We start from the raw sequence: 23326 nt of genomic DNA, 5'->3' as shown, positions 1-23326 counted from the left end.
GTACAAGCCTACATTAAATATTACACGATTATAAACCTATCAATCCATAGCAACGCAACACACACACACACACACACACACACACACACACACACACACACACACACACACACACACACACACACACACACACACACACACGATATGCCAGTATCCTGCAACCGTAGAAGACGATGTGGCAAATGAGTGAGATGGCTGCAGGCAAAGGTAATAGTTTGGACAGGAATCATCTGTCCGTAGGGATAGTGGGTGGAGGACGCATGGTCAGAAAGTTGAACTTCTGCGCAGTAGAAACACAGCCAGAGGGAAACCACAACCTCTTCTGTTCTCTCCCAAGCAACACCTCTATCTGCTTCTTCTGTTCTCTCCCAACAGCCACCTCTGTTTGCTTCTTTTCCTCTTCTCCCAGAAAAACCATGAGGCAGGGACTTTTACCAATTCCAGCATGACCACCAACCAATCTCCACCCAAGAACCTACCAACCAGTCTCCATCCCAAGGTCTTCACCAATCTCTGCCTCTCGGGCTCTGATAGACAGCTGCTTGGAGATAGACTGTTCCCTCCCTCCATTGGATGGGAGAGGGAACGGGTGGGGGGGGGGGGGAGGGGAGGCGGCGTTCGGGTGAAATGTGACATGCACTCTCACACAACACAAGTTTACATTGAACATGAGAGAAGACACCTTAAAGCTAGTTGTAAAGGCACAACCTTCATTGATGCCATTTTAGAGTGAGTCCTTACCTTAAACACACTTCATACAGTAGAAGAAGCACTAAAATTACATGCGATCCAAATCCTCCATGTAGCCACCTCCCCCACAAACAACAATCATAATCTTACATGAGCATAGAGGAGCTACTTTTGTTTGTAAGAGAATTTCAGAAAATACTTAATATTGAGGTTTAAAAAAAAGTTGCATTTATTTCAAAAATAAAAGTTTACAAGCATTTTGAAATTTGGAAAACCCACATCGAAAGCAAAATACAAACCTTTATGGAGAATTAAGCATAACTGTATAGAAAACTCACCAAATGGATCATGTAGCAAATCAATTGTTTCACTTTTCTTCATTTCTCCATTTGCTTCCTTTTGGTTCTCTGGTTCTTGCACCAAACTAGGCATTCCTGCATCTTCGACCTTTCTTTCTGCATGGCGGCAGAAAAAGAAAGAAAGAAAAAGAAAGAAAGAAAAAGAAAGAAAGAAAAAGAAAGAAAGAAAAAGAAAGAAAGAAAAAGAAAGAAAGAAAAAGAAAGAAAGAAAAAGAAAGAAAAAGAAAAAAAAAAGAAAGAAAAAGAAAGAAAAAGAAAAAGAAAAAGAAAAAGAAAGAAAAAGAAAAAGAAAGAAAGAAAAAGAAAAAGAAAAAGAAAGAAAGAAAGAAGAAAAAAGAAGGAAGGAAGGAAGGAAAGAAGGAAAAAAGAAAAGAAAGAAAGAAAGAAAGAAAGAAAGAAAGAAAGAAAGAAAGAAAAAAGAAAGAAAGAAAAAAAGAAAGAAAGAAAAAAAGAAAGAAAGAAAAAAGAAAGAAAGAAAGAAAGAAAGAAAGAAAGAAAAAAGAAAAGAAAAAAAAAGAAAAGAAAAAGAAAAGAAAAAAAGAAAGAAGAAAAAAGAAAGAAAGAAAAGAAAAAGAAAGAAGAAAAAGAAAAGAAAAGAAAGAAAAGAAAAAAAAATAGGAAAAAAAAGAAAAAAAGAAAGAAAAAAAAAAAAAAAAAAAAAAAAAAAAAAAAAAAAAAAAAAAAAAGAAAAGAAAGAAAGAAAAAAAAAAAAAAAAAAAAAAAAAAAAAAAAAAAAAAAAAAAAAAATGAAAAAAAAAAGAAAAAAAAAAAAAAGAAAAGAAAAGAAAAGAAAAGAAAAAAAGAAAAGAAAAGAAAAAAAAAGAAAAGAAAAGAAAAAAAAGAAAGAAAAGAAAAGAAAAAAGAAAAGAAAAGAAAAGAAAAAAGAAAAGAAAAGAAAAGAAAAAAAGAAAAGAAAAGAAAAGAAAAATGAAAAGAAAAGAAAAAAAGAAAAGAAGAGAGAAAAGAAGAAAGAAAAGAAGAAGAAAAGAAAGATAAAAAGAAAGATAAAAAGAAAGATAAAAAGAAAGATAAAGAAAGAAAAAAAAAGAGAAAAAGAGAAAGAGAGAAAGAGAAAAAGAAAGAAAAAAAGAAAAAAAAAAAAAAAAAAAAAAAGAAAAAAAAAAAAACAAAAAAAAAGAAAAAAAGAAAAAAAAAAAAAAAAGAGAAAGAAAAGAGAGAGAAAGAGAGAGAGAAGAGAGAGAAAGAGAAGAGAGAGAGAGAGAGAGAGAGAGAGAGAGAGAGAGAGAGAGAGAGAGACTGAAGCTTCGTTATAAAATTGGACTCAAAGATTGATTGACAATTGAAAGATATGCAGAGCAAATGTTTTTGTGCAAAACAACTAAAATGCTGAAGATCAATTTATCTATCGCCTCAAAACGTAGGGGTTTGTGCAAAATAAGTATATGATCTATAAGCACTCAGGTTCGGTTCAGGTAAATTGCTGAATTGGATCAAGTCACAAATGGATTATTAGTTAAAATCTCAGCTTGCTCATTGATGACCTTCAGGGTGGAGATGATCTGCCTACCCCATCAGGTGTGCTCTTCATGTGATGCGGATATACTCAGTGGTCGACTCTTATTCCCTTCCCTTGCTTTCAGGTCATTCTTAAGCCTGGTGTTGGCTCAGTGGTTAGGGTGGCTTCCTTGGGATCTTATGTTCCCAAGTTTGAGCCCCATTTGGCACTGAATTAATACCAGGTGGGGTTGACTCAGCCTGTCATCCTTCCGAGTCGGCAGAATGAGTACCAGTGTCCTGGTATAGAGGCACAGCATCAGAGACAGTCATGCCCCAACAAAATGATAGCTACCCGGCAGCCAAGCTGCCATACGCAAGAAGGTCATTCTTAAAGACTATATGGGTCTTAACCTTAGCCTGTACTTTCTCCTTGCAAAAATAAAAACAAACTCACCAAAAAGAAAACCAAAAATTTGTCAGCAGCTCAAGCACATGCTTACAACCCAAAGCAACTATTTGCCAAACAAAACTTCTTCACAAGTTTTAGATGGCAAATTGTGAGGTCAGCAGACAGCAAAATGGAAATGGTACTACTTCGTCTTTGACTCACTATATACAATATCAAAACAGAAATCTATGAATCTCTTTTTCAAGCGATCATGTGATCTACAAAAAGTGAATGAACCTTATATGGTCACGAATAAATGATCAGCAGTATGTTGTCCTGATGAGCCCACAAGGGTGAAATTTAGATCGACATCTCTGCTTTCGTTGATTTGTGACCATAGGCTTTAATCTCAGTCGGCAAAGGCATGAGTACCATCCAGATGCCTCCTAGTTTGGAGGTGATGTGTTTGTACAATTTATGCACTTGACGTCAGCGTCGTATCATTAAGTCAGTGTGCTTCTTTTGTTGGATTTAATATTCCTGACTGCAAACCTCTTGAATGATGATCAGCAGGACAGAGACAATGTGCATGGCAGACAACAGCTGTTGCTGGCAGATCGTGCAGCAAGCACTGTGATGGGACTCGATTTCTGCCCTGCTGCCTCGTCAAGTTAGGAGGTTTGATTGAGATAGATGTATGTATGCATGTATGTATGTATGTAGCAAAAATAGCACTCCCTGGTAGTGTGTGCTAGCTCAGAAGTGGATGGGAAGCTTTGACATTTCTGACCTGCTTCTACTAGAATTCAGTTATAAAGATACAAGCCGGTAGGCGACGAGGGATCCGTTAGCATCGAAGTGCTGGATACGATGCTTTTCATTCTTACCGATCCACCGACGAAGATTCATTGCCAAGACGTATTGGTTCACATACAATTGTTCCTATGCCTGGCAAGATTTTTCCTATTGCGTATTTTGCCAACTGGCACTCCTCATAAAAAATGATGGTAAATAGACACCCTATTTTTGAAGGACTACCATTTGAAAAATAAAACCTAAATCAAAAATCGGCTCGAGTAAATTTTCTAAATATCTCGAAGTGTTTAATTCCGAAGTCTCGTTTCTCCACATTAAAAACTGTAGGACAAGTATTGAAAATACCGTACGCGGTTTTTCGGCAGCTGCATAGCAACGAAACTCAAACGCACACATTCCCAGCCCATATGGCACATGTTCGCCAAGTTTCATCGAAATCGTTTTGCTGGTTTGTGCAATGGAGCTTCGCGTTGCAGGCAGACACACACACACACACACACACACACACACACACACACACACACACACACACACACACACACACACACACACACACACACACACACACACACACACACACACACACACACACACAACCCGACAATAAGGGATATCTCGCGAATCCAATAAAAAAAATGTGCACACAAAATAATTTCATTTGAAACCAAGAAAAAGAGCAATCAGAGATTACAGACCCTGGCCAGGACTTGTTTTGTGTGGTGTGTTGTGTGGCGTTTGTGTACTGGTGTGTTATGTAATAAATAAGAGACATAATTAGAACTGCCACTATATAACTGCCAGCAGTGATGACCGGGTACCAAGACGTCCCGCTTTGATACAACCCCACTTTAAATTGGACACTTGACTGTGACCCATGACATTTTGTTATTATTATTATTATTATTATTATTATTATTATTATTATTATTATGCATTCTTCAATTGAATTGAGAATGGGATTAAATCAATTACATTCAAATCAAATGGAAGACCAATCAAATGCAAGTGTAGGCATATTTGTCATGAAAAAAAAAGGATTCGTGTATTTTTTTTGTTAAAAGCAAAAACTCACTTGATTTTGTTAGATGATACTATAAACATGAAAAAAAAATTAGGGTGGCATTTTTTCTGAGCATTCTTACGGCCTGAAATCCAAGATGGCCACCACCGTAGCAAAACGCCCTAAATTTCACACTAAAATTAACTTAATGTGGTTTAAATTTTTTTTTTCAGCATGAACTGCTTGGAACCACTCTCAACAAGACCCGAACCATTTTATTTTGTTATCACCGCAAAATCTTCCGGGAAAACTGTCTCGCAGTATAATAGGATAATGCATAGAGGATTTTCCGGAAACGGCTTGGATGTGGTGGAGCTTAATTAATTAATTAATCGTTAGATCATGCCATAATCACTGTGAATGAGTTTGGCATGGAACTTGTATATAGAGGTGACTATAATAACAATAACTTTCACCTGACTACTAATCTTTTTATTTTGCACAATTTGAGACAGAGGCTGCCTTTTTATTTCAACATGGCGGCCGGAAAATTGACGTTTGAATCCAGTCATCGGCGGCAGTTTGTTCGCTTTATGTTAAGGTTCCACTTGTCCATTTTATGGTGTACTAACATATTATTTTCTTCTTTTGCAGGCTGCACATACCCACAGCAACCATAACCCATGATAACATAGCTTAGAGACCTTGGATTAACCAAAATGGCAGAGTCTTCATCAAACAAGAAGTCAAAAACGGTGGATTTTGAACTATGCTTTATTTGCCAGTTGAGCAGCAAGCAAACAGATTATACAAACTATGTGCTTCGTCCTTCTTTGCCTTCAGTAGAGAAAGTAATTACAACAACTGATGTTCGATGTTCATATGGGGAAACAGAATTCTCTGCATTAAAGAATCGCATAAAAGGTTTGTCTGCCCATGAACTGTTACAGAATGGTGCTTCATACCACAAGACATGTTATAAGGATCTCACAAATAAAACATGCATTGAATGAGCCAAGACCAGATATGAGAAAGGACAAGTGACAGGCAGCGTCAGTGATGTAAAACAGAAGACAATAGGACGACCGCCAAAATCTGATGCTGCATCTACAAGTGGTTCCACATCACAGCGATCTACCAGGCTTTCGACAAGATGTGTGTCATTTGTCAGGAAGACAAAGCAGACAAATTGCATGACGTTTCAACTGAAAACATGGGAGCTCAGCTCAAAGCCATTGGTCAACAAACAGACAGAAAACTTTTGAAAGTCAGACTGAGCAATGTTGTAGGCTCACCTGATCTTCTTTCAGCAGTTGCTGAGGACATGAAGTATCACCTTCTGTGCTTCGGCCATGCAAACCGAGACATAGAAAAAGCTCACAGACCTCCAAAACAGCATGTTCATTTTGCACAGTTAGTGTCTGACCTGGAGATGCTCGACATGGTGGAAACTGAAATGAATGACATTAACAGTTCAGCTTTGAATATGAACGACATTGAACAATCATATGTTGGTTTGCTAGAAGCCAATGGGTTCCCTTTACCCGACAATCTGGGATACAAACCATACTTAAAGCAACTGATTTTGGACAACATCGCTGATGTGCACTTCACCAGGCCTCCAGACAAAACCAAACCTGAGCAAGTACTTTCTACAAAAGCAAAGGAAACCCTGTTTGCTGGTGCATTGGCCACCGATACAAAAGACCTAAGAGAAGATGTGAAAGTCCTTCTGAAAGCAGCTAAAATACTGAGAAGAGACATTGCAAGCGCAACCCCGTGGAAATTCGAAGGAACATTTGATAATTATGAAACACCTGCTTTGCTTCAACTCTTCTGCAAGCATGCTATCTATCCAAGGTTTACATCAGGTTAAAACAATCAGCAGGGCCGAATCTATCAACCAAAGTGCATCTGTGCTGGCACAACATTTCATATGTGCATACAAGTCTGATCGGCAGGTCACCTATGAAACAAAACATGAAGAAGTCGCTTTCAAACACCGCACTGAGACTCCCCTTACCGTCGGCTTAGCTCTGGATGTGCACAAAAATACCAGGTCCAAGGCCCTTGTGGAGACATTAGGCAAACTAGACCTCACCGTCCCGTGCAACAAGGTAATGGAAATAGAGACTGCAGTCGCAAATGTTGTTCTTGAAAGGATGAAATCCACGGGAGGAATTTATCGGCCACTTTGGTTGGTTAACGACATGTTTGTTTGTTTGTTAATTATGTATTCTTTGTGAAAAATACATGTCTTTAAATAGGTAGATACTTGGTTTATAATTACAAAATCCTGTTGGCTTGGTAATGCATGCAAAGGGAGAAGGTATAGCTTACATTGCGGGTGCACGGTGGCCATTTTGGAATTTGGCATGTAGATCATACATATAACATAAATTTGATGATTCCATTAGATTCGTGGTCTCAGAAAACATATATTTAGACACTTCATTTGTAATTGTATCACATGTATTCGCGAAGATATCGCATTATTAGTGTTCGGCGGCCATTTTGGACGCCATCTTAGATTTCATACCCTTAGAATGTACAGAAAAAATGCCACCCTAATTTTTTTTAAAGCTTATGATATCTTCTTACAAAATCAAGTGAGTTTTTGCTTTTAACAAAAAAAATACACGAAATTGCAAATATGCCTACACTAAAATAGGGACAGTCCTGCATTGGAGTCAACTGAAGGAACCCAAACAAGCAAAAAAGCAATGAAGAAGTCATCAGGAGGAACCTGCATAGGATCCACATTTCAGCTGCTACTCCTCTACCCTCAAACCCATCCAGGCACAGCCAAGTGTCAAAAAATAATAAAATAAAAATAAATGAATCAATCAATTTTTTTTTTTTTTTTTAAAGAACCCACATCAAAAAAATCAAATAATTCTGGCTGCCACACCATGAGTCTGATCAAGTTGAAATTTAAAACTTCTATTTCCCATCACTACTAGATAATAACTGTGAAGTTTCACATCAATTGATTAAGTTTTTCCAGAGAAAACATTATTAAATCTTTTTCTTAAATCCAATATGGCTGCCAAACCAAGTGACCTATGACATTATATGTATGAACCATTTGTTCCTCATGGATAGTCAGTCATATGTGTAAAGTTTCACCTCAATCTGTTCAGCAATTTCAGAGAAGATTTTTGAAGGTTTTTAAAAAAAAAAAAACACAATATGGCTGCCGAATCACATGACCGATGATGTCATCAAGAAATTTTTGTGGACCAGTTTATCCCAAGATGACCCTCAAAAATTTTCATACTGATCAGATGTGGCATTCTACATATGCAATTATGACATAACAAAGGCACCTATGACATCATAAAAAAAAAAATCATACTCATTGCCCATGAGTACTTGCTTTGTGGCAAGTTTCAATTTTTTTCCTTGGTGCGGTTTCAGAGATACAGAGGTACAAAGTTTTTCCGTTTTTCCAATACTAGTGCATGCCCGTACATGCGTGGCCGTACGTGCGTGGCCGTACATGCAAAAAAAAAATAAAAATAAAAAATAAAAAAAAAACTTTCAAACCGCGAGCCAGAAACAACAACCACACTTCGCTCTCGTAAACGACGACTGGATTGGGGCATTGTGTTTATCTAAAAATGCACATGAGAAATTATTAGAATACATTAAGTCATCACTATCCAGAAGTGGTGCGTGCCCGTACGGAATGTGCACATGCATTCTACGAATTATCACTTGCATTGAAGTAACAACTGCTGTGATACTCACACAGAGTTAATTAAAATCATAATTAAAATCAGGTTTACCTCCATTTCTCTGCTTGCCACGACATTCGCTACTATTGACCATTGCCACTCCTACGCCACGGTAACTAAGGCACCGATCCCCATCGTAACCGGCACGGCACGTGACGTCGTTGGCCAGCCGCGCACCGGCCTACGCAGCCACGCCTATGCAGCAACGTGTCCTTTCATTGGTTGGTAAATAAATGGCCATAACTTGGGAAGCACTTGTCCGATTAATATTGTTGCGAAAATGGCCCTTAGTGTGTTATTAAATATAGAATTAGCCCAGATCCCCCATTAAATGCATGTTTAGCCAGGTTGTTCGGTAATTGGACGTGACATGTGTGTCGGGAGGTGTAGGAGGCTGTTCATTTGTTCGTGCAGTGGTGGTGTACCGAGAGGTGCTTCTTCTTAGTTCCCCTCTCCAGACAATAGGCCCCACCTAGCGCTCTGAGAGGGAGTGGCCTGGAGAAGCAAGCGCCGGGAAGGCGAAAGTGGGACTGAGAGCGCCGAGGTGGTGCGATCGGCTGTACAGGGGATGGCTGTGTCTGTTTTGCGATCGGCTTTCGTGAGGAGCGAGCCGAAACAAAGGCAGGGAAGGGAATGAATGAGGTCTGTCTGCCATCTGCTGAGGGAGTAACTGAACCTGAGGGTCGAGTCGGCAATCTGCCGAGGGAGCAACTGAGCCTGAGTGTCGAGTGAGGATTCTGCTGAATTGAAACGACTAGTGGGAGGCTGCAATTTGCTTCGAGAGGAACTGGCTGCTGTGTGAGTCGGCGATCGACTTTATGAGGTCATCGACAGGTTCAACCTGCATCTAACCACGGAGCCTCTGTCCTTACTCACGGCACGGCCCGACACGTCTCGACACGTCTTGTGGTCCCATCGATCCGCCTGCGGAGCCCAACACCCCGATTTGGCCTAACCTGGTGAACAGGCCAGGTCTGGACTTGTATGCTGGACCTTGTGAAAAGCCAGCTGGAGCATACCATAGATCTTTCGTCTTGGGCCGTCGACCTCGCGGGGTCTGGACACGCTGAGGCTCCGTGCGCAAGCGGTGCCGGGAGAAGAAAAAGGACGACGCCGCCATTTTGCCACGTGGCGTGCTCGAGCCGGGTGCTCGAACCCGTTGACCTCGGCTTGTCATGAGCCGCATTCGTGCTTTTGACACTTTTCCTCTCGTCCATGAAGCATCACCAAGTACTCTGTGTCTTGTCTGCATGCTGTCCGTGTCTTGTCTGCATGTTGTCTAAGGTTTATCAAGCTTGGGTTCCCTTCGAAACCCGTAATCCGTAGCTCCCTAGTTAAGAACGGGTTATAGATTAATTATAACATTATCGTGAATGCTTGCTTGTGTTGTGTTCCCCAATGTGTCCACCAATAAATTTGTCTGAGTTATACGAGATTTGCTGCCTTGAATTATTCATGCCATGCTGAGAAACAATTCGCTCGATTGGTATATAAAACCAAAATGGTTACAGACTGGCAGAATTTGCTCGGTCTCTGACAAAACCAGTCTGTAACCGGGGTCTATATCCCCAACTGGTAAGGTCCAGGTTTACATTGGTATCGCGATTCGAGGCGATGACCCGAGGCCTGTGCCGAACCAGCCGGCGTTATAACCCCAGAGACGGCAGTGCTGTTAAGTGACGCCGAATCCTTAACACTGGAGTCAAGAGTCGGGTGCGAATCCCGCCACCATCTAAACCATAACAATATCAAACCTTGAAAAGGCACATCCACAGGACCCCAGCAATATACGTGGCAAGTTTCAATGAGATCGGACCAGTGGTTGTCGAGAAACAGCGGTCACAGACACGCACGCACTATCTCTCACACACACACACACACACACACACACACACACACACACACACACACACACACACACACACACACACACACACACACACACACACACACACACACACACACACACACACACACACACACACACACACACACACACACAGCTGTAATTATAGATAGATGTACAGTTCACGACTTTCTCTGCAGTGTGACGCCATTTTCTGTGGAGAAAAAAAAAGTACCAAAACAGCAACAAAAAACATCGAAAGGTGCCAAAAAAACACCTGTTGTTTAAATTTTGTCTCCGACTTGCTTATTTTCGATCGTAAGTTATTGCGTGTTTAAAATTTACTTCCTGGTTCGGAGCATACCAGCTCACTCTGATGTTACCGAAATTTATGCAGAGTCTCATATGAAAACGATCATAACTTGGGGCATTGTGTTTATCTATAAATGCGCATAAGAAATCAAGAAATTATTAGAATACACGAAGTCATCACTATCCGGAAGTCCGTACGTTGTAACCCATAATGGGGAACGCGGCTGTGGTTCTCTTCCCCATCGGCCACGCCTACGCAGCAATGTGTCCTGTCATTGGTTGGTAAATAAATGGCCATAACTTGGGAAGCACTTGTCCGATTAATATCAAACCTTGAAAAGGCACATACTCCGGTCCCCAGCAATGTATCTGGCAAGTTTCAATTAGATCGGACCAGTGGTTGTCGAGAAACAACGGTCACACACACACACACACACACACACACACACACACACACACACACACACACACACACACACACACACACACACACACACACACACACACACACACACACACACACACACACACACACTGCTGGAATTATAGATAGATGGCTGCCACACCACGTGGCCTATGACGTCGCCTATGTCATAAATTATTAAAACATCTCTATTATAATACCAAGCTTGCACACTAAAAACTCGGCTCGCCGTCACACGATCCCTATGAAATTGCTGTGGCACTTAGCGGACATGCCGACAATGTTTGGGAAGTCTTGGCGTTCCATAGTACCACTTGCATTTTACACAATGCGTATTTTTGTCATTCCCCGTGTACAGTCTGTCGTCTGCTACCAGGTATGTTGTACTGCTATCCTGTGCATGTGCACGGGTATCGCTAGTTATACATGAGTAGTCACACCTATGGTGAAAATTTTCTCTCAATCCAACTGGTGGTTGCAGAGAAAAACACGAAAGTTCTGCACGGACAAACAAGCAAACAAACAGACAAACAAACTGACCTAAATGCAATACCCTCTCCTTCGGCGAGGGTAATAATGAAACTAGAGGGCTGTGATCGGAGATCACTGATGGTTCCCGGTATAGTTAACTTGTAAGATTAGCCAATTGGTCGTGCTTGTAATTCTGCCTCATAATAAAAACAAACATATTATATTCCAATGAATAAAGGTCATTGAAATAGATCTGCCACAGATTACAAATGTAGGTGATAAAAATGTGAACATTTATGTTCAAACAAAAATTTAAAAATGTTGCTTCGTGGTCTGGGGGTATGATTCTTGCTTTAGTTGTGAGAGGGCCCGGGTTCGAATCCCAGTCAAGCCCAATGAAAACTTTTGGGCCCTTTCTTCAAAAAGCGGGACACCATGGACACCAACACAAGACACTTAATGCCTCCCTCTGGTAACCATAATAATGCAACGATCACAGAACATGGTTATACGAGTTGTTTAAGAAGAACAGCAAGTGCTTTGTGCAGAGAAACCCAGCGATGATATCCCACCCTCTCAAGTTCCATTCTGACTGTTTTCAGTGATACAGGATGCTCACAACGCTTGCTGAACTCCGTTCATAGTTTGTCCGCCATTGCTTTCCCGTTTTGCCTTGCAGTTCGAAGCAATACCCATACATCACACTCTTGTCGATTATGCGCTTCCACCCACTGTTGCCCTTCGATGACAACGTTTTTTTTCCTTCCCTTTCCCAGGCTAACATCACCTTTGAGACAGTTCCTCGTGACACATTTGCAATTTTCACAGCCTTTGTCACTTTAGCGCCTGAAAAACGTGCACCAACAATTACGCCCCGATCAAAGTCACTGATGTCACTTCTCGCGGCCAAACTGGTTGTTAATAATGGAATCGAGTCGCAGCCCGCTCACACATCCGCAGCAAGAGGACTGCTGGGAATAGATATGCATATTTCAGGCACCTCTCACATCAGTGTGAAGGCCCCATACTTTACGTACATGTTGTAAGGCCGATGTTCACTGGTGTTTCCATTTTTTTGTCCACTATCTGTACATTCTGGGACTACTGTGATAAGTTCTGGCAACAGTGAAACAGCCACTCTAGCCACACAATGGTCCAAATCCAAGACCTTCCACAAACAATCACCCCTGCTTAGGGCCGTCACACCTTGACGTTTTAGCCAGCGTACGGCAAGGTATCAAAATGTATGTAAAACGCTGGCGTACGCTGAACTATTGATGTTTTTTTCCAGTTTTGGACATATTCATAACGAGTTGGACGTATGCATAACGTATTAGTAACGTACACAGAATGTTTCGATAACATATAGATAACTTATATCAAAGAATGCTGAGCATGTTGTCGGCGTTCACAACCTATGCCCAACGATAGTCTAACTTATGCATAGCGCGGCAGCGTATCGCCGACGATCACGTGGCGTAGGCTATTAATAGGCTGAGGCTCAACGATTCAAATCATAACCGCACGAGACATCGAAGTGTCAAGCCGCTGTCACACCTTGACGTTTTAGCCAGCGTATGCCGACGTATGAAAAATTTGCCGAATACGCTGGCACACGTCGAATACGTTATGGGTACGTTTTGTATACGTTAATAGCACGCTGACATACGTTGTAGTACGCCAAGTATGTCGACAAATTTTCAGCATGTTGAAAATTTTTCGACGTACTCGACGTCTGACACACGTTCCGCATACGCTGGCCACAAGTTGTAGGCACGTTATGCGATCGTTGACACACGTTACTTGTAAGTTACTCATCAGTCGAAACACGTCGAGGTAATGATTAGCGGCAGTGTTCCAGACTCCCCCTGTTTTTTTTTGTTTTGTTTTTTTCTTCGGTATGACGGTGATGTTGACACTTCGATTTCTAGTGCGGTTATGATTTAAATCGTTGAGCGGCAGCCCATTACTTATATCATATTATAACTGCACTAGAAATCGAAGTGTCAACATCACCGTCATACCGAAGAAAAGAAAAAAAAAACCAGGGAGTCTGGAACACTGACGTTAACCATTACCTCGACGTGTTTCGACTTATGAGTAACTTACAAATAACGTGTGTCGACGTGTGTCAACGATCGCGTAACGTGCCTACAACTTATGGCCAGCGTAGCGGAACATGCGAGTCATACGCCGGCATACGTCGAAAAATTTCAAGCATGGAAAATTTGTCTAACAGCTCGGCGTACTACGACGTATGCCAGCATACTACGACGTATGCAAAACTTACCTATACGTATTCGACGTGTGCCAGCGTTTTAGACAAATTTTTCATACGTCAGCATATGCTGGCTAAATCGTCAAGGTGTGACAGGGCCTTTATCGTGGTAGCCAAAATGCATGCATAAATGCAATTACATAATAAGTACTACTGTAAATTTTTATCTGCAAATGAGATGCTGCATCAATTCGTGCAACATGGGATTTTCATCTGCAAACGAGGACGAATATCAATCCAAGTTGACAAAAAAAAAAACTGCAGCATATCCAAGCGCAATTTGGCCAATACATTGAGCTAGTTTTGTCCAGATCTTATGGTTATTCAGTTTGGCCTTTTACGAGCTGCTGTAATGTTCATCTACATCCACCAGAATCTAACTATGATGACAATTAAGCTTACTTACAAATGCGCAATGCTTTAGTAATCACCAGATTCATTCTTTACTATTTACATTATACTGCACAAAATGTTGACCTCAAGCTGTGACTGACTTTTGATCTACACAGACCAAAACAAAATGGATAAATCCCTGGCTAAGGCCGAACACACCTGCAAAGTCTCAAAAATTGGCCCACTCGTTATCAACAGATATCCATACAGATCAGAACAATTACAAATTGCCCCATCCTGATAGTGCATATCTTGGATTTAAAACAGAATCCAGGTACAAAAAGACTGGACTGGGAACAAATTATAATCAGAGAAAGTCTAATTTTAAAAGTGCATATGAAGGTGACCAAACAAACACTTGACATTAACACGAAAACTTTAAAATGAATTTATGCGGAACAAAGGACCGATGAAAAGACAAAAACAACCACATTTTCCCCCAAACTATCTTGCAACAGTTCACTCAACACAACTTACTTTCTTGGTTAAACGCAACTTGAAAATGGAGTAATAATCAATTGTAAACAGCAGTAAGAAAAATAACCTGTCGGAGGCAGTTTGACGACTTTAGCAAGGAGAGGTTCGTTCTCTGCAGCTTTTGGAATGTCTTTGTCCGCCATCAACCTTTTACCGTCGTTTGCTCCATGGACAACAATCCCTTCTTCTTCTTCTTCTTCGTCATCCTTCGTGGCTTTTGAAGATGGTGACTGTCAATGAGCGAGTGAAGCAAACAGGTAAATGTCAAAAGGTGATCCAGCTTTGTTATTCCTCCATGGAGGGCTGCAGTATGATGACAATTGAATCACATCTCGGATTACAATCAAAGGTCAATGCTTCAACTGCAAAATTGCAAGTGGGACCCAGGCAGCCCGCAAAGCAAACTGGTACAAGCACTCGCCACCAAGGTGGCAAGAATGGTTAAAATGAGGTTTATACTCAAATTCCATTTTTTCTTGAGGTCGCATTTGTTATGCAGCGGTCTTTGTACTCCTTGCAAAATGAGTTCAAAGATGCTGTCATGAATACTAAATCAAAGCAGTCCTTTTGTTTGTTTTCACCTGTAAATTTTAGTTCATATTGAAAGTTTTCCCAGAGTTCAGAGGCATATTCCAAATGCAAGCTTAAAAACAAATGCATCAAATTACTTGGGGAATACGAGCACAACAGAGATGCAACTCAATCCGTGATGGCCAAGCACATGGTGCAAATCCAATCCGTACAGGGTTTGTTTGTTTTTTGTATACATTGTCAAGGCTCGTATGAGAGCTAACACACAACAAACAACAAGGGGGGCAGGAGACAAGAGGGGTGGGAGAAGGAAGGACAAAACAGTGGGGAACAGAGATATTAGAGGATCTGTGGAAGGGAGAGGGTGGGGTACAAGTGGTATACAAGATGGACACCACAGGGAACCTTCGGGAAGGAAAGCAGGGAACTTGAAGGAGGTGGGTTTTGGGGTGGATTAACGGAGGTAGAAAAGATTGAGGTTTTGGATGGGGGAAGATAAGAGGTGGTGATGAACAGCTGTTTTGAAGACATGGAGGGAAGAATAGGATTGAAGAGAGTGTGGGAGTTTATTCCAAACGCAGGAAAAAAGAGGAATGAAAGAGTGAAGGTGAGCAGTAATTCGTGATTTTGGTAGTTTTACCAGAAGGGCGTTGCTGGCGGACCTTGAGCGCCATGTGGAAATATGGGGGGGGGGGGGGCATATCGCAGACAGAGCAATGGGTGTGAGACTGGAGAGGAGATGGTGGAAGACAGAAAGACCACAGACCTGCCTGCGGTAAGAGATTGAGAGGCCCAACGACTCAGCCTCATTACGGGAGATACCAATGATCATAAATGATTTGGTTTCCACAGCGTGCAGCCGAAAAGGTGGGAGGCAGGAGCAGCAGCCCAGAAGGGAGAGCAGTACTCCATCAGGCTAAGGACGAAAGCTTTGTACGTAGTCAGGAGCTCAGGTGGGCCGAGGAAGGACTTTGCACGACAGAGGATTCCTAGTTAGTGACTGGCTTTGGAGGCCAGGTTGGAAATGAGGCTTTCCCAGGAAAGATCATGACAGATAGTGAGACCCAGAAGCTTGAATGAAGACTTCTTCCAGAGGATTGTTGAGAAAGTCGATGGGGGGGGGTAGTGTGGGGGGAGGGGCGGTTCCAAACGGTCCTTTTGGAGAGACATTGTGAGTGTGTGAGATTTGTCACGATTGAAAGACATGTTCCACATGTTGCAAAATCTGAGTCGACGTTTGACCGCAAGCGCTCCACTTTGTCAGAAGAAAAGGACAAAGAGTCCAGGGACAGCTGGGTGTGACTGGGTAAGGTGGGTCCAGAAAGCGATGGGTTTCGGATACAGGATTGAAATGCAAACACGGAATTTAGGCATTCAGCCTTTTCATGTGCGGTTTATTACCTTGTGATACAAATAGTTCCCAACACCTTTGGTAAAAGCTTCAGGCACGTTATTCTTCGTCTCGAATGGTTTGATGCAAGTCTCCTTAAGAGCCTTTAGCTCCTTCAGACACAATACACTGTGGAGTAGACGCAATAGTTTTGTCAAACCAATATAAATGCATCGTTATCACGATTTGTTGTATGACTGTCAATTAAATCTGGCTTTTAGCATTTAGAACGAGATAAGTCTATACATATCAAAAGTATTACATCGGTACAGATAACTAGTTCGAGTAACCATGAATTAAATAAAAATAAAATGCACTACAAAATAATGACAAAATAAATTACTTGAAACTTTCAAAAAATATATACAGTATGGTACAAAAGTATGAGTTCAGTAGAAAATTTATTAATTTAAAGGTGGTGACAAAATAAATAACCTAATCATAATGTGAAACCAAAACACTTTAAGGGATTATCCAAACCCTAGAACAGAGAGAAATGTATGGAGTAGTCTGGTCCATGCACGAATAGCTCGCTCATCTTGATATGATCAAGTATAGAAACGTTAGCTTAAGGATTGTCTTGTTTGAATGTACACCATACAGGGGATGATACGTAGCAATAATTAACTGGGGATCAAGATAAGGAATTGTACTTATAGCCCCTTTGTAATGTCCCATCGGGTGGCATCGAGTGGCAATAGGAATCTGCCAAGCAATGGAGAGGCAGGGTGGGGTGGGGGGGGTGGTCTTGGATCGCCTACAGAGTGAGGGGAGAAGTACTTCTTCGTCTCCCAAGGGGCCAAGCCTTGGATTTCCTCCAAGGGTAGTTTTCCTTGCTCTGGGAGGGGAGGAGCCAAAATTACACGGGTTCAGTATGTCAGGAAAGCCTGGTGTTGGCTTCGCCATTAGGGTGGCTGGCTTGGGATCTTAGGGTCCCGAGTTTGAGCCCCTGTCAGTCATTGAATTAACACCAGATGGGGTTGACTCAGCCTGTCATCCTTGTGAGGTTGGCGAAATGAGTACCAGTGCACTGGTAATCGGGGAATTGCATCAGTGGCACAGCCACACCCTAAGCCAATAATGCCACTTGCAGCCTTGTGCTGGATACGAGGGAGGAGATACGTCAGGGAGCATCGAGAGTCTGAGGAGAATGATGCTGAGGAGAACAGCTGGGGAGGAGAGAAAAGTTTGGAGGAGAGCTCCAAGGGGATCGTCCTGCCTACCTGCCTCTGCCCTGTGCATGTTAGTCTGCCTGCTGCCTCCTTCATGGTCATCATCCCATCGCCTATTCGTCTACCAGCAACTGAAGCCACCCGGGTTTTGTTCCCCATCCCGATCTGTGATTAAATCTGGTGTGTGGCACCACAGGTTTTACCTCAATGTATATAATTATTTATTGCATTCCCTTCCCACCCTCCCAATCTAACATCATATTCCTTTTGTCAGGTCAATCTTCCCCTGGTTATTTGGTTCGGAAATAAACCCGTTGGTTTTATTTTTATTTTTTAAGTGAAGGTTCTCGTGTTTCTCTTCGGTTCTCGCACGTGCAAACCCGCCATTAATTGAATACAGTCTGATGGAGTTAAAGCCAGTTCAGCCTATCTGTCCAGCATCGGTCTTAATTGACCTGGACACGACAATCTTACTATAATTCACCGTCTGTCCGTCCGTCCATCTGTTCCCAGGTACCGCAAAAACGGCTGAACCGATCGCAACCATTTTTGGGTGTGCAATCCTGGGACCCTTTGGAGTAAAATAGACATAAATATAATAACATGACCCTCTTGACGGCTCCCGTAGAGAGCGGGTGCTTCTAGTATAATTAATCAGCATGACCCCGTTTTCTCTTGAGAACTGCCTCAACTGCATATGGTATCGATTTAATTAGTTTCTGGATTATGTTGGAGTCAATCTTTTCCCAACAGTGTTGTAATGCACTGTAATGCACACAGTCAGACTCCTCACATAAATTTTATCTTTTTCTCAAATGTATTCACCCTTCATTTATTCTGTAAAGACAAACTGTCAGTAATAATAACTGTAGTAAGTTGAACAAAATGGACACATATCTTCGATATTGTGACAAATTTGTGTTTGAAATCAAGATTTAAGAAAGCTTCGCATTGATTTAAGTGGACTCATACTTTTGCGCCCCACTGTATGTATTTTTTAATTTTTTATAAAGAAATCACAAAGCAAAACAAATCGGTATATACAAACAATACAAAACATGTGAAAATGTTCCATCAGCTTTGTAACAAAAACAAATCACTGCAAATCATCAGGCTGGTGTAACATTCACAACTCAAATTATCTGCACATTGCACTTTCATTTGCAGGACTTTAAACAGCATTTTAACGAGTGACTGGACAAAACTCACCTTGGAGAAATGTCGTTCTTCATTTCTGAACAATTCATCTTGAATACTTCATATTTCTGAAGTAGGTTTTCAAATTCTTTTTTCAGGGTAGCAAACTTATCTGAAAGTTTTCATTTTTTTTATTACAAAAAAGGTTAAAGAAGACATTTTTGGGTTAAAAAGTACAAAAAAAACAAAAAAAACACCAGAGATCAAAATACCTTTAAGTGAATAATTCCATTGCTCTTTTGCCAAAAAAAAATTAATCTTTGAGCAATTTTCTTTTAAACAATCTGAACAACGAACTGTAATGCAAAGAATGCACAATGCACACACGTTCCAAATGTTTGGTGGACTTCCCACCCCCCCTCCCAAACCAAAATGTTTTTACCTTGCTGATGTTTCAACAACATCTTGAGTTCTGTGACATTGTTCTCAGCATTTATCTAGAATACCATTGTTGCAGGGAAAGGGATGGGGTGGTGGGGGAGGATCACAGAGTTAATACAGGCATTATGGGAACATGACCAATACCTTACAATGTACAAGGAATGAAAAAAGTCAAACATCATTTAGCATTAATTTAAATCTGTCATTTCCAGAAACCCCACGAGGACAGAGTGCAACCAATTGATTTACCTTCTCCAGCTTGCATTTATCCAGCAACACCTCCTTGGCATTCAGTGCACTGGTGATCTGCTCCATCTCGTCTTTTGTGTTCAACGCATTCAGCTTGTGGTGTTCCACCTGCAACAGGATATAGCTATAGTTCCAATGTGCAACCACAGGTAAAGGCATTAAAGGGATTTTTGTTTTTAATACCCATAGTCTGATGATTATGTGAATGAGAAAAATAAGAACAAGTACAAATTCCTATAATCCCCAAGGGAGACATTCAAATTGCAACAGTAACGATCGTAACTGTATCTTCAGCTGCCTTATCTATAATAATAATAAATGTGTGTGTGTTTGTGTATGTATGGATGTGTGTGTGTGTGTGTGTGTGTGTGTGTGTGTGTGTGTGTGTGTGTGTGTGTGTGTGTGTGTGTGTGTGTGTGTGTGTGTGTGTGTGTGTGTGTGTGTGTGTGTGTGTGTGTGTGTGTGTGTGTAGGTGCATATGTGTGTGTGTGTGTGTGTGTGTGTGTGTGTGTGTGTGTGTGTGTGTGTGTGTGTGTGTGTGTGTGTGTGTGTATGTGTGTATATGTGTGTGTATGTGTGTGTATGTGTGTGTATGTGTGTGTATGTGTGTGTATGTGTGTGTATGTGTGTGTATGTGTGTGTATGTATGTATGTGTTCTCCATAACTCCAAAACCATGAAACCCAGTTTCTTGAAAATATGCATGCATACGAAAGGAACTCCAAGGGAGTGCATGAATAAAAACTAGTTATTTGGGTAAATGTAAACACCACTTTTGAAGCTAGTTAATGGGGCGCTCATCATCAAAAAAACAAAAAAGCCTGATCAAGATGGCGATGTTCCATCTTGGTGAGCCCACCGTCACCTCACAGGAGCTGCCATTTTGTTTCGGCCTGCTAATCAAAGCCTCGACTTGGAACAGGCTGCAACGTTTTCTCTACAATAAAGTGCTCAAATATAGTTTTTCAACTTTCCTCACTCACCATTGAATGCCTGATCTTCATACCTATGAATCACTGTATACATTGCTTTTGTTGATGCTATAGTTTTCAAATTAGGAGTTTGGAGCGATATACGATTTTCCCTACTCCTCTGAGCTCCCAAGGATAACTGAGACGAAACTTAATCGCGACGATCACATTTTTTAATCACGATGCACCTTACTTGGTGTTTAAACAGTCATTTTCTCACAATTCAGAACATATTAACAAACAAGCCACAACCTGTCACCATCTCCTTGGGTAGATCCATATATACAATGCTTTAGAAAAAGGACAATTTTTTTCAGATTAAAACCTGGATACCTTAATTGGTGAGATGATAAACTCCAATCGTCAAATATGGTATCAGATGTGAAAAAGAACTTAATTAGAACATTACAATGATCAGAAAGATTGGCAAAGGAGTCATGTGACCTCAAAAATGTCCTAATTATTGAAAAACTGAGAAGAGTAAACACAACCTATACATCGATTTAAAGGTCATGTTACTGCTGCTCCAACAACATAACTATCAAGGATGAAAGAAGATCTTGTAGAAAAAAAAAGGTTACTACCTTAGCTAACTTGTCCATATATACACCCTGCAATTTTTTTCAAAAGTGATTTTGATCCGTATACACGTTCTGATCCTTGGAAAAATATTCAATATTGTGTACCCAGCAACATTACAATAATATGTTCAATTTTGTTAATATTGTTGCAGTTCTGTCAAGCCGGCACTCCTCCAAGGCAATGGCATCCAACATATAGCAATCCTGAGACAGTTATCTCATTAGTATTAATTTAGTTAGCCCTTCCATATGTCCAGTGGGTAAATGGGACAAGATGTATTGCGTAGAGTTTTTAGTTCTGTCTTCAATCCCTTATTCTTAAATTTATCTTACTTCCTTTTATTTCACACAAAACCACGCAAGCATGCACGTCAGCGAGTAACGCTATCTGCGGAGAATCGAGAAGGCGCATAAATCGAGCTCATTTGTATGCGCCACAAAACCATGCAAGCATGCACGTCAGGCTAGTAACGCTATCTGCGGAGCGTCGAGAAGGCGCATAACTCGAGCTCATTTGCATGCGCGCGCCATTTCCTGTACAAACGGCTGCGCCATAAACCAACCAAGGCCTTACCTCAGACCCTCACCACACTCACCACAACACTACAACACTCACCATGATCACTACAAACACCTAAAAATTCCCACAACAACCTACGCTCAGTCTCCTCACCACAATCACCTCATCCGCTTCAGTTTCCTCACCACGATCGCCTCAACCACTCCCAACACTTCAACCCCTTCACCACAAATTCCACAGCCCTTCCTCAACCTCACAATGACAACAAACCACCCCAACCACAGTTATCTCCCTGGACGCTCATCACAGTCTCTGAGGATGCCGGGGAAATGAAGGACATTGCGTGCAGGGGTGTTTCGGCGTGCAACTTGAAACGCAAATGTGCACTGGGGTTCATTCAACGACATCTGGGTATCTCCGGTGTTCCGCTAAAAAAAAAAAAAAGATTAAGGCTTTCTTTTCAAGAAGAAATAGTTTAAAAAGGCAGATTACATACCTGCCTCAAAAGGTCAATGGTGCGGTGCTCCACACGGGTCTTAGCAGATATGATGCGTTGCTTTTCCTGGCTTAGTTGCTCGAGATCGTGCTGCAGCCGTACGTTCAGGCTTGAAACCATCCAGTACTTGAAGCCCAACATGGTGACAACAATAAGCAAAGCGATAATCAGGAACGGAGGGATGCGGCCTCCCCGCCGACTTCCAGCAAGACCCATCATGTTTACTCAACCTCCGTGTTTCAATGCCACCTGCAGAAAAAGACAAAGCAATATGTACCAAGCACCAAATGCCCTGCATGCATGTTCAGCCTAACCCTCCCAAAAGAAATGGGAAAGGCTATTGCCATTGGTGTATGCGTTCCAAACCTGTAATCAACAGTATCCACAACATTAATAACAAGGGTAAGGCTAAATGTTTATCAATGTATGATTTTTTTCCCACATTATACACAAATGTCCCACATGACAAGCTTGTAACCACATTGGACAGAGCGGTAGATAAAGCATTTGCAGGAGGTAATAAAGAATGTATTAAAGTCTCTCAAAAAAGAGCAAATTGGTCTATAAAGGAAAATCAATGTTCATGTAGTTTTTCAAAGAAAAACTTAAAGAAAGTTTTAGATTTCTCCGAAGCAACTGTTTCTTTCCATTTGGCAACAGGATACTGCAGCAGACAGTGGGGATACCCATGGGTTCAGATCCGGCACCTTTCTTTGCAAATTTATTCCTGCACAAGTACGAGTCTGGTTGGGTCCAGAACATGTGCAGGAATAAGCTAACAACTGTCTGACAGTGTGGAAACATCTTTAGCTTAATTGATGATTCACAAGCAATTAATAATGGGTTTGTATTTGATGAGCTTCATGATGATATACAGTATGTCGAAAATAACTCAAATTAAAAAAGGAAAAGCAAACCCACACTTCAGTTTCTTTTTTGGAATTACAAATTGATGTCAATAATAATAAATTTCACCTCAAATTATTTGATAACAGAGATGCTTTTCCATTCCACATTGTAGGAATGCCTTTCTTAGACAGCAGTATTCCTAAAAAGTTATTCTATGGTACAGTTGCAGGTGAAATAAATAAGACTGAGATAAATCACACACAGCACTGAACTTGTCAATAAATTAAAACAACTTGTCAGATGTATGCTAACACGGAGCTACAGCGGGCAGATTAAAA

General features: G+C 41.1%; 1 protein-coding gene across 5 annotated transcripts in view; it reads right to left on the bottom strand.

Moving 5' to 3' along the window:
• Window positions 1-23326, bottom strand: part of GOLM2 (golgi membrane protein 2) — a 111764-nt gene that overhangs the window by 60843 nt on the left and 27595 nt on the right. For all 5 annotated transcript variants that reach the window (XR_015049276.1, XM_085846282.1, XM_085846281.1 and 2 more), the window contains exons 2-8: window positions 22140-22388; window positions 19573-19680; window positions 19325-19379; window positions 18955-19054; window positions 16585-16702; window positions 14720-14882; window positions 1029-1145 (exon numbers count right to left, since the gene is read on the bottom strand). Coding sequence is in view for 4 of the 5 variants with exons in the window: in XM_085846282.1 (XP_085702408.1) it covers window positions 1029-1145; window positions 14720-14882; window positions 16585-16702; window positions 18955-19054; window positions 19325-19379; window positions 19573-19680; window positions 22140-22358 (880 nt within the window). In the remaining variant the exon portion in view is untranslated. The remainder of the gene's footprint in view (window positions 1-1028; window positions 1146-14719; window positions 14883-16584; window positions 16703-18954; window positions 19055-19324; window positions 19380-19572; window positions 19681-22139; window positions 22389-23326) is intronic.

The sequence above is a fragment of the Eptatretus burgeri genome, chromosome 11 (genome assembly GCF_056783735.1).
Source record: "Eptatretus burgeri isolate ZD-2024b chromosome 11, Ebu_testis_v1, whole genome shotgun sequence".
Classification (NCBI taxonomy): domain Eukaryota; kingdom Metazoa; phylum Chordata; class Myxini; order Myxiniformes; family Myxinidae; genus Eptatretus; species Eptatretus burgeri.
Note: the sequence above shows the minus strand (reverse complement) of the source record. Positions and strands in the feature narration are given on the sequence as shown.